At 41.2% G+C, this 15,083-nt stretch overlaps 1 protein-coding gene and 1 pseudogene across 1 annotated transcript; both read right to left on the minus strand.

Moving 5' to 3' along the window:
• Positions 1–5,444: 5,444 nt before the first annotated feature.
• On the minus strand, positions 5,445–7,304 carry LOC113076056 (zona pellucida sperm-binding protein 4-like). Its single transcript, XM_026248718.1, has 8 exons — positions 6,926–7,304; positions 6,661–6,848; positions 6,490–6,587; positions 6,265–6,422; positions 5,995–6,187; positions 5,784–5,931; positions 5,636–5,708; positions 5,445–5,555 (listed from the first exon to the last, which is right to left on the minus strand). Exons 1-8 carry the CDS (start codon positions 7,260–7,262, stop codon positions 5,479–5,481), a joined length of 1,272 nt encoding a protein of 423 aa, XP_026104503.1. The 5' UTR covers positions 7,263–7,304; the 3' UTR covers positions 5,445–5,478.
• Positions 7,305–11,849: 4,545 nt separating this feature from the next.
• On the minus strand, positions 11,850–13,710 carry LOC113076057 (zona pellucida sperm-binding protein 4-like; annotated as a pseudogene).
• Positions 13,711–15,083: the final 1,373 nt, after the last annotated feature.

Genomic DNA, 15,083 nt, shown 5'->3' on the forward strand with positions numbered 1-15,083 from the left:
TTTATGTTAGGCTACTCAGCAGGCGCTCGCTCACTGGGTACGCGCTGAAGGCTCGTTGCAAAAATAGCCAATGCGTTTAACAGACTAGAAATGAGAAGATCCTCCAATAACCAACAGGTCTGGTGTTTGGGTGCACTTTGGATTCCCTTTAAGCTATAATGGTGATGGCAAGAGAGTGGTGGATAAAAAAAACAACGGTATGTCGGCATCTGCAACATGACAATAGGGTTACACCAGCGGGATTACAAAAAAAAAAAAAAAAAAAAAAAAAAAAACACCAGCGGGAATATCTGGGATATATACGTCAGTACTATCTGGGAAAAGACGAAAAAAAGGAGAAACATGCACGCAGCAACTATCCCTGCAGCATTTAGACACTATAGGCTTACAGGGAATCCAACCCAAACACCAGACCTGTTGGTTATTTTTAGGATCTTATATTTCTGGTCTGTTAAAGGCATTCAACATTTTGCAACGAGCCTTCAGCGCGTGCTGAGTGAGCGAGCCGCCTTAGGGGCCGTTCACATATCGCTCCTTAAAAACGCATGGAAAACGCTAAGCACGTCTTTCTCCTCCTTTCCAAAGCGCTCGGGCAGAAGCGCTCATGAGGCGTCTGTCTTTTGCTAAAGCAAACAATGACGTGCTCTCTCCATGAGACGCAGGAAATTTCAGCGAAGGATAAATGGATTTGCAGCTCTAAAAATCGCTTGCAGTAGCTCTGCTACTAAATTTATTTCAAAATTGCAATCCCATATACAACTATGAATCAGCTGTTTCCTTCATCTTGGCTGAGCTCTCAACCTTGTTACGGGAAAGGATGAAGCTGATTGGTTGGTTCTTGTCACATGACCCGCGGTGCGCTTGCGGCATTCTGAAAAGTTGAGATGTTTTTACATTTTGCTGTATCTAAAACGTATCGAACCGAACCGAACCGAACCGTGACATCAGTGTATCGTATCGAACCGAACCGTGAATTTTGTGAACCGTTACACCCCCTAATATATATATATATATATATAGCTATATATACACATTGCAGCTTTATACAAAACCTTCTAGATTTTTACCACATTATGTATATGTATGTATATAACTGTTTAGGCTTTATTTACAGCCTAACAAAGTTTGGGACATAAAAAAAAGATAATTTGAGAAACATCTCAGTAATCTTTTTTTTTTTTTTTTTTCATGCAGTGAAAGTCACTAATGACCAAAAACATCTTTGTTTTGCAACAGTCTTCAAAAATACCTTCTTTTATTTTGTGCAAAAGAAAGTACGTCATTCAGGTTTGAGACAACATGAGGGTTTAAATGATACTGTAATAATAAACTAAAACTACCAGCGAGTGACTGTAAATGTGTTTATGAATCGATTCACGCTCCGAACTCCCGAACAGACTCAAATGATTCGCGATCCCGCTTCGAACTCCCGAACTGATTAAAATGATTCGCGCTCCGAACTCCGAAACTGACTCAAATGATCCACGCTCCAAACTGCCAAACTGACTCTATTGATTCGCGATCCCGCTCCGAACTCCCGAACTGACACAAATGATTCACGCTCCGAACTGCCCAAACTGACTCTATTGATTCGCGATCCCGCTCCGAACTCCCGAACTGATTAAAATGATTCACGCTCCGAACTCCGAAACTGAAACAAATGATTCACGCTCCGAACTGCCAACTCAAATGATTCGCGATCCCGCTCCCAACTCCCGAACTGATTAAAATGATTCACGCTCCGAACTCCCGAACTGACTCAAATGATCCACGCTCCGAACTGCCAAACTGACACTAATGATTCACGCGTCGAATAGCCGAACTGACTCAAATGATTCACGCTTCGAGCTGCCAAACTGACTCAAATGATTGGAGACCCCGCTCCGAAGTCCCGAACAGACTCAAATGATTCGCGAACCCGCTCCGAACTGCCGAACTGACTCAAATGATTCACGCTCCGAACTGCCAAACAGACTCAAATGATTCGCGAACCCGCTCCGAACTGCCGAACTGACTCAAATGATTCATGCTCCGAACTCCCAAACTGACAACACCAGTGTTGTGCTAGTTACTAAGAAATATTATGTAGTTACAGTTACTTACACCAAAAAGTAATGCATTACTGTTTAAAGTAACCTTTTTGTAACTTTTTTTTTAAGAACTTTCTTTAATGTTCCCATTAAAGCGCTTTTATGCGTTATGGTCACTATAAACCTAATGTAATTTTTAAACTATTTTGATTAAGTCAGACCAGCAGAAACTGAATATTGTACAAACCAGGGGCGAAAATCTCATCTAAATGTTGGGGAGGACAATAAACATAACATTTCTCACGAGCAAGTTTGAAGGGGACACCAATAAAACTTGCAAAATTGTACTTAATGATATGTGTACAGAGAGGAAAGCCTTACTATTGCATGCAACAGACCGTTCCATTATCCTTCTTCTCAATGTTTCTTTTTGGTTCAATGAAAAAGCTGACTAAATTGACGAAAACATTCTTCAAAACAATTTTTTTGTTGCAGTGTTTATGAAGTGGTGCCAGACACTCTGGACCCCCATTGGCATGTGTAGGGGGGCCCACTGACTTTGAGAGTATACAGGGCCCAGAATTTGGTGCTACGCCCCTGCTTTCAAGTAATGGTATTACAACTGTGAAATTACAAACAAAAATATATACATTCTGAGACATGAACTGAAATGAATATTGAATTTTATTAACATTAAATCTTCCTCATATTCACCTCAAAATTTGGGGGAAACTGTGCCTCCCCTGCCTCACCCGAAGAGCCACCACTGAAACCGACTAAATCATAGTGAACTCTAGTGAAGTGAAGTGAAAATCTAAATGCGCAGTTGATTTGATATTCTAGGTATTATCAAATTGCCTGAGTTATGAGAACGTAGCGGGAGTATAATGTAAAAGGAGCTCATTCAAATACTGAGGTGCTTAACCATTCAGGGCTTTATAAGTAATAAGCAATATTTTAAAATCTACGATGTTTGATAGGGAGCCAGTGCAGTGTGGACAGGACCGGGCTAATATGGTCATACTTCCTGGTTCTAGTAAGAACTCTTTGCTGCTGCATTTTGGACTAGCTGTAGTTTGTTTACTAAGCGTGCAGAACAACCATCCAATAGAGCATTACAATAATCTAACCTTGAGGTCATAAATGCATGGATTAACATTTCTGCATTTGACATTGAGAGCATAGGCCATAATTTAGATATATTGTTGAGATGGAAAAATGCAGTTTTACAAATGCTAGAAATGTGGCTTTCTAAGGAAAGATTGCGATCAAGCAGCACACCTAGGTTCCTAACTGATGACGAAGAATTGACAGAGCAGCCATCAAGTCTTAGACAGTGTTCTAGGTTATTACAAGCAGAGTTTTTAGGCCCTATAATTAACACCTCTGTTTTTTCAGAATTTAGCAGTAAGAAATTACTCGTCATCCAGTTTTTTATATCGACTATGCATTCCATTAGTTTTTCAAATTGCGAAAAGATGCAAAAGAATGTTGTGGTCAATTGTGTCAAACGCAGCACTAAGATCCAATAAAACTAATAGAGAGATACACCCACGATCAGATGATAAGAGCAGATCATTTGTAACTCTAAGGAGAGCAGTCTCAGTACTATGATACGGTCTAAATCCTGACTGGAAATCCTCACATATACCATTTTTCTCTAATTAAGGAATATAATTGTGAGGATACCACCTTTTCTAGTATCTTGGACAGAAAAGGGAGATTCGAGATTGGTCTATAATTAACAAGTTCTTTGGGGTCAGGTTGTGTTTTTTTTTGATGAGAGGCTTAATAACAGCCAGTTTGAAGGTTTTGGGGACATATCCTAATGACAATGAGGAATTAATAATGGTCAGAAGAGGACCTATGACTTCTGGAAGCACCTCTTTTAGGAGCTTAGATGGTATAGGGTCTAACATACATGTTGTTGGTTTAGATGATTTAACAAGTTTATACAATTCTTCCTCTCCTATAGTAGAGAATGAGTGGAACTGTTCCTCAGGGGGTCTATAGTGCACTGTCTGATGTGATACTGTAGCTGACGGCTGAATTCAATAAGCCAAGCCTTATCATTTATTCATATTGCTTGTTTTTTATTTGTTGAACCTAAATTAAATTATTAATCTTAACTTGGTTTGAATGTTTTTTTGTATTTTCTAGTTCGAGGAACAGACACAGTCTCTATAGTGTGATATCTAGGTGAAAGAGTCTCCATGTGCTGAGAATTAACTGACCTCTGTGACGGGAGGCAGCCGTATCTAGAGCCCTAACATTCTTACTGTCCTCAATTAAAGTTTGGATGCGTGTCTCTAATTCTGAAATCTTCTCTGTCAGCCTAACTATTTCCCTGCACTTATCACATGTGAATCCCTCATCAGCGACAGAGATAGATAAACCGTACACGTGGCAAGAGGTGCAAATAACCATAGCAGGAGAAGCCATTACTCACTGTGCTTGATGAAATATTCTTACTGCGGTTGTTTGATGAACTTGTGAAAAACTGGAGCGAGAGAGAGAGGAGAAAAGAAAACGCTAATGACAAGCTAATGACAAGCTAATGAGTGCTAACGCTTTGCAGGTGTACTTCACTCACGGATATATAATAAAAGTGATCGATCAAAGTTAATCTGATAAGATTGATCAATAATATCAGAAATATGGGGTGTATGAAGTTATATTTTACCACTTAAAAAAAAAAAAAAAAGATTCTAGAGAAAAATAAAAACAGCTACTTGGAGCTATGATTAGCTACAGAAGGCCAACAGGAAGTGGAAAAAACGCTGTCCAACAGCGAACAAAATCCTTTAATGGATTTGGATATTAAAGAGTCAGTGACAGTTTATTTTTGGGTGACCTAATGGTTTAACCTACAACCACCATGGCAAAAAGACCAAGGGAACTTCAATTTCCCAGTTCATGGGACTCATAGACTCTGCAAAGCAACCCCAGTTAATCGTTTTCATGTTACAACCTCAAAGACCTGGACGGGAAATCCATAGAACAGCAGCACAAGCCTTTCAGTTTTCTAGCCGTTCCACAGGCACAAGTATTTAGATTACCTCTCAAGTGAACAAAATGCGAGTTTTGGCGATTTCAAATTACTATTAAACACCCACTGCAATATTTCAGTCATTAAACAGTGCCACAAAACACTGAAAAACCTAATGGCCTTAATACATTTAAGTCATAATACTAAGAGACCAAAGTCAGGAAACTATGTGAAACTTCAGACAGTTTATATGGGGTTCATGTTTGCCTGTACAAGTTACACAAGACGTTTACTGCACTTGCCTTTTAACGTTTTACTACATTATGCAAACTGCAGAAATAACTGGTGGTTAGTGGAGCAAAGCTTTGGGTCTCCCTCCAGGTGGTGATTCCGGTGTGTGAGGTCAAACTATTGAGACAGTGATCTTGGTTTTTACTCGGTTTATTAAAGAGACCAGATTTACTTGATCAGAATAACTGCTCCACTAGAAACCACCGTCTGCTCACTAGAGATGGTCTTCACATGAGTGTCCCTTCCTGCAAGAGAAATGTTAGAAGTGTGAAGGGAAATAGTGAAGATTCTCAGTTCCTCTAGTCAAGAGAGAGCAAGAACTCACTCGTCCTGCCGCAGCTTTGCTCACAGGAGCCAGAAGACGGATGGCACACTGCTGTACTACAGTGGATGAAGATCTGACAGGGAGGAAAGAGGGTCAAGTCAAGTCTAGAAACAGGAGTAACACTAAAGGTTAAAGTAAAGCAGCATACAGTTTCCTGCAGAGGAGCCAGTGATGTGGGATCCACAAACGTGAACATCTTCACAATGAAGCGCTTGTAGTGGGTTGGGAACTGAAGACCAGAAGAGCCAGTCACTGGAACCAATGTGGTCAAGTAACGGTCATCCTGGTAAGGGCATCTGAAAGGGAAAAGGAGGTTAGAAGAGCCACAGACTAACTGGATAAACATGGTCATTACTCACCCATCAACCAGAAGGTCCCACTGGGGTAGACTGAGTGGATTGGGGGCGGAAGTTGCCCAGCAGTGTCCCAGCATCAGGACAATGTTGGGGTCAGTCCTCTCCACAATGTGCACCTCAACATACACAGGCTCCCGCAGGACTTTTGTGATGGGATAATCAGCATCACTGTAGTAGGACGTGTAGGCCTCATCCCCTGAGGAACACCAGGGATTAAACACTGCTGCAACCTGGAGTCTAAAGATACTAGGAACACATGGGACAAGAACACACCTTCTGCACACCCTTTGGTGACACACTGACCATTGGCCAGTCTAAGCTCCACCCTGAGGGGTCCAGGGGCAGCTACTGGTGGAGGTGGAGGAACAGTGTTGACCTCCACAACCAGAGCTTCCACAGAAGTGCCAGAGTACCTACACTGGAAGAGAAGCCTGGACAAACCATGAGCTTGTAGCATTTGTTACAGACCACCAAATAAGACCAGCATAGAGCACCTACTCAAAGTGACTGTCCCTTGTGATTGAACCAAGTGGTCCAATCCCCACTTCATACGAGGAGCTCATTCTGTTCTCATACACCACATAACCACTGTCCTCCTGCAAATAGCAACACTGTTGGCATCCAGTCCATCATAGGCCATGCAGAATAAAACCATAAGCATCTCCTCACCATCACTCTTGTGCCACATGCAGTCACAGGGAACTGGTATACAGCAAAGGAAGGTGTGGACCCCACAGGACTGCAAGCTGGGTCACTTCCTCCCAGTAAACTGACTGAATCCAGACTCAGTCGAGGCAGTGTAACATCTCTAGCCACCACTACCACAAACTGACCATCTCTTATACACTGGACAGTCACTGGAACAGAGAGGAACAAGAGCAGGTTCATGTTGAGGATCAGTTTAACTGAGAGTATAACCCTGACTCACTCTTACCGGTCTTCCCATAGTAACACTGCTGTCCACTAAAGCAGCAGTTGATAGCTTCACATTCAGCACTACTGATACCAGGTTGTCCACATTGGATCTGCTCAGAATCAGCTACAGAACATCTGTCCAAAGGCTCAGCCTTCGCTACTTGCTTCTGAAACTGAATCTTCTGAGGAAGCTGCTGATTAGTCTGTTGAACTGACTGCTGAAGCCGCTGGTCAGTTTGCTGGAGCATCAGAGCTGGAGGATTCTGGGACAGTTTACTCCACTTACCCTTCTTTGGAAGAGCATGACAGAGAGCACACAGTGCTAATACCTGAACCAGCCACCAACTTCCAGCCATTGTCCAACAGCTAACCACACTATTGAGATACTGCACTTTGGTCTTTTTGTACTCTTGTATCTCAGCTAATTAGCAATAGTCCCTCCCACTTCATTAACAATCATGATTCTCCAGGCAAGTGTGAGCTCATGCAACTGGGCGATTCTCATTGGTTCTTGACCCGTTTCACACTGGAAGCGTTTGTACAGCGTCAAAGCAGCAGCCCCAAAGATTCATATTTCTTTGAAAAGACAGTTATAAAATATCATCCTGAATTCACAAATTCTTTATTATTGCATAATAAAAACTCTCCTACAGTCCAGTCAGTCACCATCAGTCGCAACCATAGACAGTAAAAGAAATGGACACAGCGACCCCATTGGAACTCAATTGAGACAAGTGAAGCCCATTTTTTAGCGTTTTTTAGCACTTCCGTTTCTGACGCGCAGACTCAAACGAAGCGTGACGACGTCAGCAACCTGTCTGCCAGATGTAAATCTTCTAGTTGCTGTGTGTGCAAACTGCCATCGTTAATCTTGCAGAGACGGCGAGCTTGAGCGGGGAGTTCTTTGTCGTGAGTGAGCAGGAGTTAGTATTCTGATTAATTATTTTGTATAGTATTTTAAAATGTAACGCCAGTACGCCATATTAAGTTAGCCTGTTAAATGTCACTGTCCCGTATACGGGACGCCTAAATTTACTTCAATATATTACAATTATATCCTAATCTAATCATGACAAACTATATATCGTTGGAAAGGTCTTAGACTCCTAAATAGATATTTGACCACGATTTGTTGTTAAAAATGATGAAGGAACAGTAAAAGATTAATTTATAAAAAGAGTGCACCTCAAAACATATACATCATAACAGGAGTTCTGACCTTTGTCACAAAAAATCTACTCCGCTTCCTTTTCCCTATCACATGTTTTAGTAATCATAAAAAATTATATATCATTTGAAAGCTTAAATACTCCAAATTCATCCTATGAAAACCATTTTGAAATCGGACTCTGCGTTACCATGGAAATCATACTTTAAAATCTTTTAGCATGTTCCTCCCCCTTAGTGGGAGGGGTCATATTACTTATATATTACGGTCTTTTAGAATCAAAACTTTTCATAATCTTGACATAGACATAATATTGAGAGAGAAATTGATACATTTGTGACAAACAAATGCATCCAAAAAATTCAATGGAGTTTCAATGGCCCCCGGTGGCTTTTTGTGGTATAACGCCTAAACAAAATTGCATATGAACCTACATTTTTTTTATATCAACTTCAAATTTGGAACACAACTTATTTAGACATATGGCTTTAATTTTATAGCAATTTTGGATTAAAACATATTTTATAAAATATTTATTTTATATAAAATATAATACAAATAAAATAATAAATGTATTTACAGTAAATGTAAACTACTAAAACTTTTTTATGCTTTCATTTTTTAAAATGATTTCACTTCTGCAATAATCTGCAGATTGTCTTCTTTAAAAAGAGACCAACCTTTGGTCTGTATTCAAAAGCGTTTATGAATTGTAACAATTTAAGTGTGAATAGTGTACTTTCACGTCTATGTTCAAAAATGGGGGTGACAGTTAAAAGGTTAATTGCCTGCGAGCTTCTCCTCCTGTCTGTACAGTAATGCGACAGAGAGCCGAATAGTTATGACACAATCGTTAGCCTATTTTTTACAAAAACTGTTTATACGGGGCCATAATGTAACATAGAAGGTAATGGAGCCCTTTATACATTGTTGTGTATCTTTAGAAATAAATAATGTACAAACGGAGTCTTTAAACGCCTCAGATGTAAAATTATTCGCTGTCAAAGTGACGCCAAAATGAATGGGAGTCAATGGGATTGCTAACGCAAGTGAAGTTCTGCTAAAAGATGGCAGCCCCCACCCGACTTCAACTTCCGGTCGAGTTCCTTGCCCCCTGGTCGCAACTTGCGCGCATTTATTTAAAGTTTACGTCACTCACTGACAATGTTTTCCTAACCAGAAAATAAAAAAACAGATTGCCCTGCTCTGTCTCTGATTGGCTAGTACTCGTTGCCATCTGGGTTAGAGCCAGTTAGAAGCAGGATGTGGGTGGGAAAAAACTCCTGTGTCTCCTGTGTGTGGGGAAAAGGGAGGGACAGAGAGAACAGGCTAGAACTCCTACGTATAACATATAGAAAATAGATGCTTGATAACTTATTATGGAGCTGGGAACAAGCCCAAATAAGCATCTACACTTTAGAAACAAGCCTAAAAAAATGCTACCCACGACTACCAATATTTGTAATCGACTTTACAGAAAAACAAGCCCAAAGTCGCGTATAATAAGCGGACTTGGCAACGCTGGAGCTCATGCAACGGGGTAATTCTCAGTGGTTCTTAAGACTCAGTTTTCCTTGTTTTTCTCCACATATTAAACTTACTTAATTTAAAATTACATGGTAGTATTATTTCTGTCATTTTGAATTGAACCTGGTTTACACAATACACTGTCACTTTTCTATAATTCAAATCCATTAAAGGATGGTTAGGCTGCATTAATCAGGTCAACCAGAACCGGGAACACTTCCCATAGCACTCGATGTACTGCTATATTGTATGAAGAATGGCATCTACGCTAATATTATTTGGTTTCATTCTTATTCAGGGGTCACTATAGCCACACGGATCCAGGTTCTATCCAGACCAGATGGTGGATCAGCACCTAGAGACGACCTCTACAGCCAGAATGTCAGCGGAGACCATGTCAACTAGATGAGCCATAGATGCAGATCCCTTGTGAAGCCTTCGTCGACCATCGGCACAAGACCACAGGAACCAGACGAGTCCTCTGCTCAATCAGACCTGTGATGCAGCCTGGAATTAAAGCACACCATACTGCTTTTGTCTGATCAGAGGAGAACTGGCCCACCAAATGAGCCTGCTATCTCCCAAGTTTTTACTTCATTTTCTGTCACCAATTGAGTTTTGGTTCCTTGCCTCTGCTTACTTAGTTGGGGACTCTTGCCTGATTGCACAAACACTATTGGAAGATAGCTGAACTGGCTTTATCTGGAAAAATGTTTTATCTTCTTGCATTAGACAATATTTTCCTGTTTGACAATCAGTATTGTGTCAAGGGCTGTACAAAAAGGCAATTTGACATTAGATCAATATTCTTCTGTACAGCCCCAAAATATACCATGGCATAGTTTAGCCCTTCACTGATTTGGAAATAGATCATTAATATAAATAAACACTAGGAATGTTATCTAAAAATAAATAAATCACCACACATGAGTCTGTGTGCACTTGGATTCGTTAAATGCAGAGCACATGTTCCAACTATGGGACACCATACCTGGCCACACACACACACACACACGTAGACCCAGACTACTAGTACCCCTGCATGGCATAGCAGCATGTTCAAGCACAATCAAAAGTGGGGGAAAAAAAAACAAACCTTATGCAGACAGATGTTAGTCAGAACCCTTAATCTGAAACCTTGCATTGCGTCCCTGGGTAGCAACTGGAGGTTGGACAAATGTAAAGTTACTGGTTGCTTGTGTAAAAGCCTGGACTCAGAATGCATGGCCTTACAGAGAGGTACTGGAAAGTCAGTTTAGTGCAGCCCAAGAAACAAAGACGCAACTTCAGACTCTGCAAGGTCAAAACAATTAGACTGCATAAGACTTTATGAACAAGTCTATAAAACATAGCCTATGCTCTCAATGTCAAGTGCAGAAAATGTTAAACCATGCATTTATGACTTCAAGGTTAGATTATTGTAATGCTTTATTGGGTGGTTGTTCTGCACGCTTAGTAAACAAACTACAGCTAGTCCAAAATGCAGCAGCAAGAGTTCTTACTAGAACCAGGAAGTATGACCATATTAGCCCGGTCCTGTCCACACTGCACTGGCTCCCTATCAAACATCGTATAGATTTTAAAATATTGCTTATTACTTATAAAGCCCTGAATGGTTTAGCACCTCAGTATTTGAATGAGCTCCTTTTACATTATAATCTTCCATGTCCACTGAATCTCAACTCCGGCAATTTGAGAATACAAAATCAACTGCTTATTCTGATGTCACACAGATCCAGACCAGATGGTGGATCAGCACCTAGAAAGGACCTCTACATCCCTGAAAGACAGCGGAGACCAGGACAACTAGAGCCCAGATACAGATCCCCTGTAAAAGACCTTGTCTCAGAGGAGCACCAGGACAAGACCACAGGAAACAGATGATTCTTCTGCACAATCTGACTTTGCTGCAGTCTGGAATTGAACTACTGGTTTCGTCTGGTCAGAGGAGAACTGACACCAACTGAGCCTGGTTTCTCCCAAGGTTTTTTTCTCCATTCTGTCACCGATGGAGTTTCGGTTCCTTGCCGCTGTCGCTTTGCTTAGTTGGGGTCACTTCATCTACAGCGATATCATTGACTTGATTGCAAAGTTAATACCATTTAAACGGAAATGAGACAGAATTCATTGAACTGGGGTTAACGGTCATTTTGCATTGACAGTTTTCCTAATGAATGTGGTTCAGTTGCTTTGACGCAATGCATTTTCTTTAAAGCGCTACATAAATAAAGGTGACTTGACAAGTCCATCATGGTGCATCAGAAGGTTTATTAAAACCACTATATTTACATGAGCAGAGTAATTTCTCCACTGGAAACAGTCTGCTCACTAGAGATGGTCTTCACATGAGTGTCCCTTCCTGCAAGAGAAATGTTAGAAGTGTGAAGGGAAATAGTGACAGATTCTCAGTTCCTCTAGTCAAGAGAGAGCAAGAACTCACTCGTCCTGCCGCAGCTTTGCTCACAGGAGCCAGAAGACGGATGGCACACCGCTGTACTACAGTGGATGAAGATCTGACAGGGAGGAAAGAGGGTCAAGTCAAATCTAGAAACAGGAGTAACACTAAAGGTTAAAGTAAAGCGGCATACAGTTTCCTGCAGAGGAGCCAGTGATGTGGGATCCACAAACGTGAACATCTCACAATGAAGCGCTTGTAGTGGGTTGGGAACTGAAGACCAGAAGAGCCAGTCACTGGAACCAATGTGGTCAGGTAACGGTCATCCTGGTAAGGGCATCTGAAAGGGACAAGGAGGTTAGAAAAGCCACAGACTAACTGGATAAACATGGTCATTACTCACCCATCAACCAGAAGGTCCCACTGGGGTAGACTGAGTGGATTGGGGGCGGAAGTTGCCCAGCAGTGTCCCAGCATCAGGACAATGTTGGGGTCAGTCCTCTCCACAATGTGCCACCTCAACATACACAGGCTCCCGCAGGACTTTTGTGATGGGATAATCAGCATCACTGTAGTAGGACGTGTAGGCCTCATCCCCTGAGGAACACCAGGGATTAAACACTGCTGCAACCTGGAGTCTAAAGATACTAGGAACACATGGGACAAGAACACACCTTCTGCACACCCTTTGGTGACACACTGACCATTGGCCAGTCTAAGCTCCACCCTGAGGGGTCCAGGGGCAGCTACTGGTGGAGGTGGAGGAACAGTGTTGACCTCCACAACCAGAGCTTCCACAGAAGTGCCAGAGTACCTACACTGGAAGAGAAGCCTGGACAAACCATGAGCTTGTAGCATTTGTTACAGACCACCAAATAAGACCAGCATAGAGCACCTACTCAAAGTGACTGTCCCTTGTGATTGAACCAAGTGGTCCAATCCCCACTTCATACGAGGAGCTCATTCTGTTCTCATACACCACATAACCACTGTCCTCCTGCAAATAGCAACACTGTTGGCATCCAGTCCATCATAGGCCATGCAGAATAAGACCATAAGCATCTCCTCACCATCACTCTTGTGCCACATGCAGTCACAGGGAACTGGTATACAGCAAAGGAAGGTGTGGACCCCACAGGACTGCAAGCTGGGTCACTTCCTCCCAGTAAACTGACTGAATCCAGACTCAGTCGAGGCAGTGTAACATCTCTAGCCACCACTACCACAAACTGACCATCTCTTATACACTGGACAGTCACTGGAACAGAGAGGAACAAGAGCAGGTTCATGTTGAGGATCAGTTTAACTGAGAGTATAACCCTGACTCACTCTTACCGGTCTTCCCATAGTAACACTGCTGTCCACTAAAGCAGCAGTTGATAGCTTCACATTCAGCACTACTGATACCAGGTTGTCCACATTGGATCTGCTCAGAATCAGCTACAGAACATCTGTCCAAAGGCTCAGCCTTCGCTACTTGCTTCTGAAACTGAATCTTCTGAGGAAGCTGCTGATTAGTCTGTTGAACTGACTGCTGAAGCCGCTGGTCAGTTTGCTGGAGCATCAGAGCTGGAGGATTCTGGGACAGTTTACTCCACTTACCCTTCTTTGGAAGAGCATGACAGAGAGCACACAGTGCTAATACCTGAACCAGCCACCAACTTCCAGCCATTGTCCAACAGCTAACCACACTATTGAGATACTGCACATTGGTCTTTTTGTACTCTTGTGTCTCAGCTAATTAGCAATAGTCCCTCCCACTTCATTAACAATCATGATTCTCCAGGCAAGTGTGAGCTCATGCAACTGGGCGATTCTCATTGGTTCTTGACCCGTTTCACACTGGAAGCGTTTGTACAGCGTCAAAGCAGCAGCCCCAAAGATTCATATTTCTTTGAAAAGACAGTTATAAATTTGTTTTTAGAGGTGGTCAGTTATAAACTTGAATGTTTTGAAGTCTTGAAAGTTATAACATGGGGATTCACGTGAGGGAAAACTGCTCCTATCATGTTGTTTCATTCATACTCAAATATGTGCTGTTTATACTGTTATTATAATTATTATTTAAATAATAGGCCTACACACTTTTACCATAGCGTCTTACCCAAATATGTGTTATTAAGTTCAGTGTGTTTCCATAATATTCATGTAAATATGTAAATAATTTGTGATTAAGCTCCATTTTTGTGGCTGATCAGGAGAAATGTGTATTTGTTGTATTTTAACTACTCGTTAGGCTAAGTAAGAATCTCAAAATGTATTTATGTAGGGCTGAATAAAAATGAAAAAAGTCTATCCTATCCTAATCCTAATTCGTCCCACAGAGAGCCGAGACTACATTACCCATATACCCTTGAGTTTTACAAGTGAAAAGCGCATGCGCATCCGACTCTTTCAGAGACCAGCGCAGAATGGATTTTTCCGTCCCGCCCCCGCCCGCGCAAAAATATAAGTTATTTTCTCCCGCTCCCGCCTCCAAACAATCAAGTTTCTTCCCGCTCCCGCCCGCAAAATCCCGCGGGTAAACGTACCTATACGTTTTTATTATTATTAAAAATTGCATATTCTGCTGCTCTGTTATTTTTTCAATTGCTCCCCTGTTGAATATAATATATAAAAAAAGAAACAAATGTTTCGTTTTATTTGCGTTTAATTATATGGACGAAAACGAACAAGGAACAAATAAATACAGTAAAAAAGGTAAGAAATGTAAATAGGGTAAAATGATTTATTATTTTTTATAAAGGTCGTCTGTTGACTGATATATATAAAACCCCTTCAATATAGTTGTTGTTACCTCAGGGGATGAGGGGAATGCTGCTAAAGCTGATCATAGTTGTATATGGATTGCACTTTTGAAATAAATTTAGTAGCAGAGCTACTGCAAGCGATTTTTAGAGCTGCATATATATATATATATATATATATATATATATATATATTTTTTTTTTTTTTTTTTTACATGCAGTGAAAGTCACTAATGACCAAAACATCTTTGTTTTGCAACAGTCTTCAAAATACCTTCTTTTATGTTGTGCAAAAGAAAGTACTTCATTCAGGTTTGAGGAAACATGAGGGTTTAAATGA

The sequence above is a fragment of the Carassius auratus genome, unplaced genomic scaffold, assembly GCF_003368295.1.
Source record: "Carassius auratus strain Wakin unplaced genomic scaffold, ASM336829v1 scaf_tig00018493, whole genome shotgun sequence".
In the NCBI taxonomy this organism is placed as follows: Eukaryota; Metazoa; Chordata; class Actinopteri; order Cypriniformes; family Cyprinidae; genus Carassius; species Carassius auratus.

What these genes read in the sequence shown, in the direction of transcription:
- LOC113076056 (XM_026248718.1), bottom strand. Translation starts at nt 7,262, where the DNA reads ATGGCTGGAAGTTGGTGGCTGGTTCAGGTATTAGCACTGTGTGCTCTC. An exon ending in CATGTGGCACAAGAGTGATG is followed by an intron (nt 6,588 to 6,660) that starts GTGAGGAGATGC and finishes TGCTATTTGCAG; the next exon opens with GAGGACAGTGGTTATGTGGT. An exon ending in GCAAAGCTGCGGCAGGACGA is followed by an intron (nt 5,556 to 5,635) that starts GTGAGTTCTTGC and finishes TTTCTCTTGCAG; the next exon opens with GAAGGGACACTCATGTGAAG.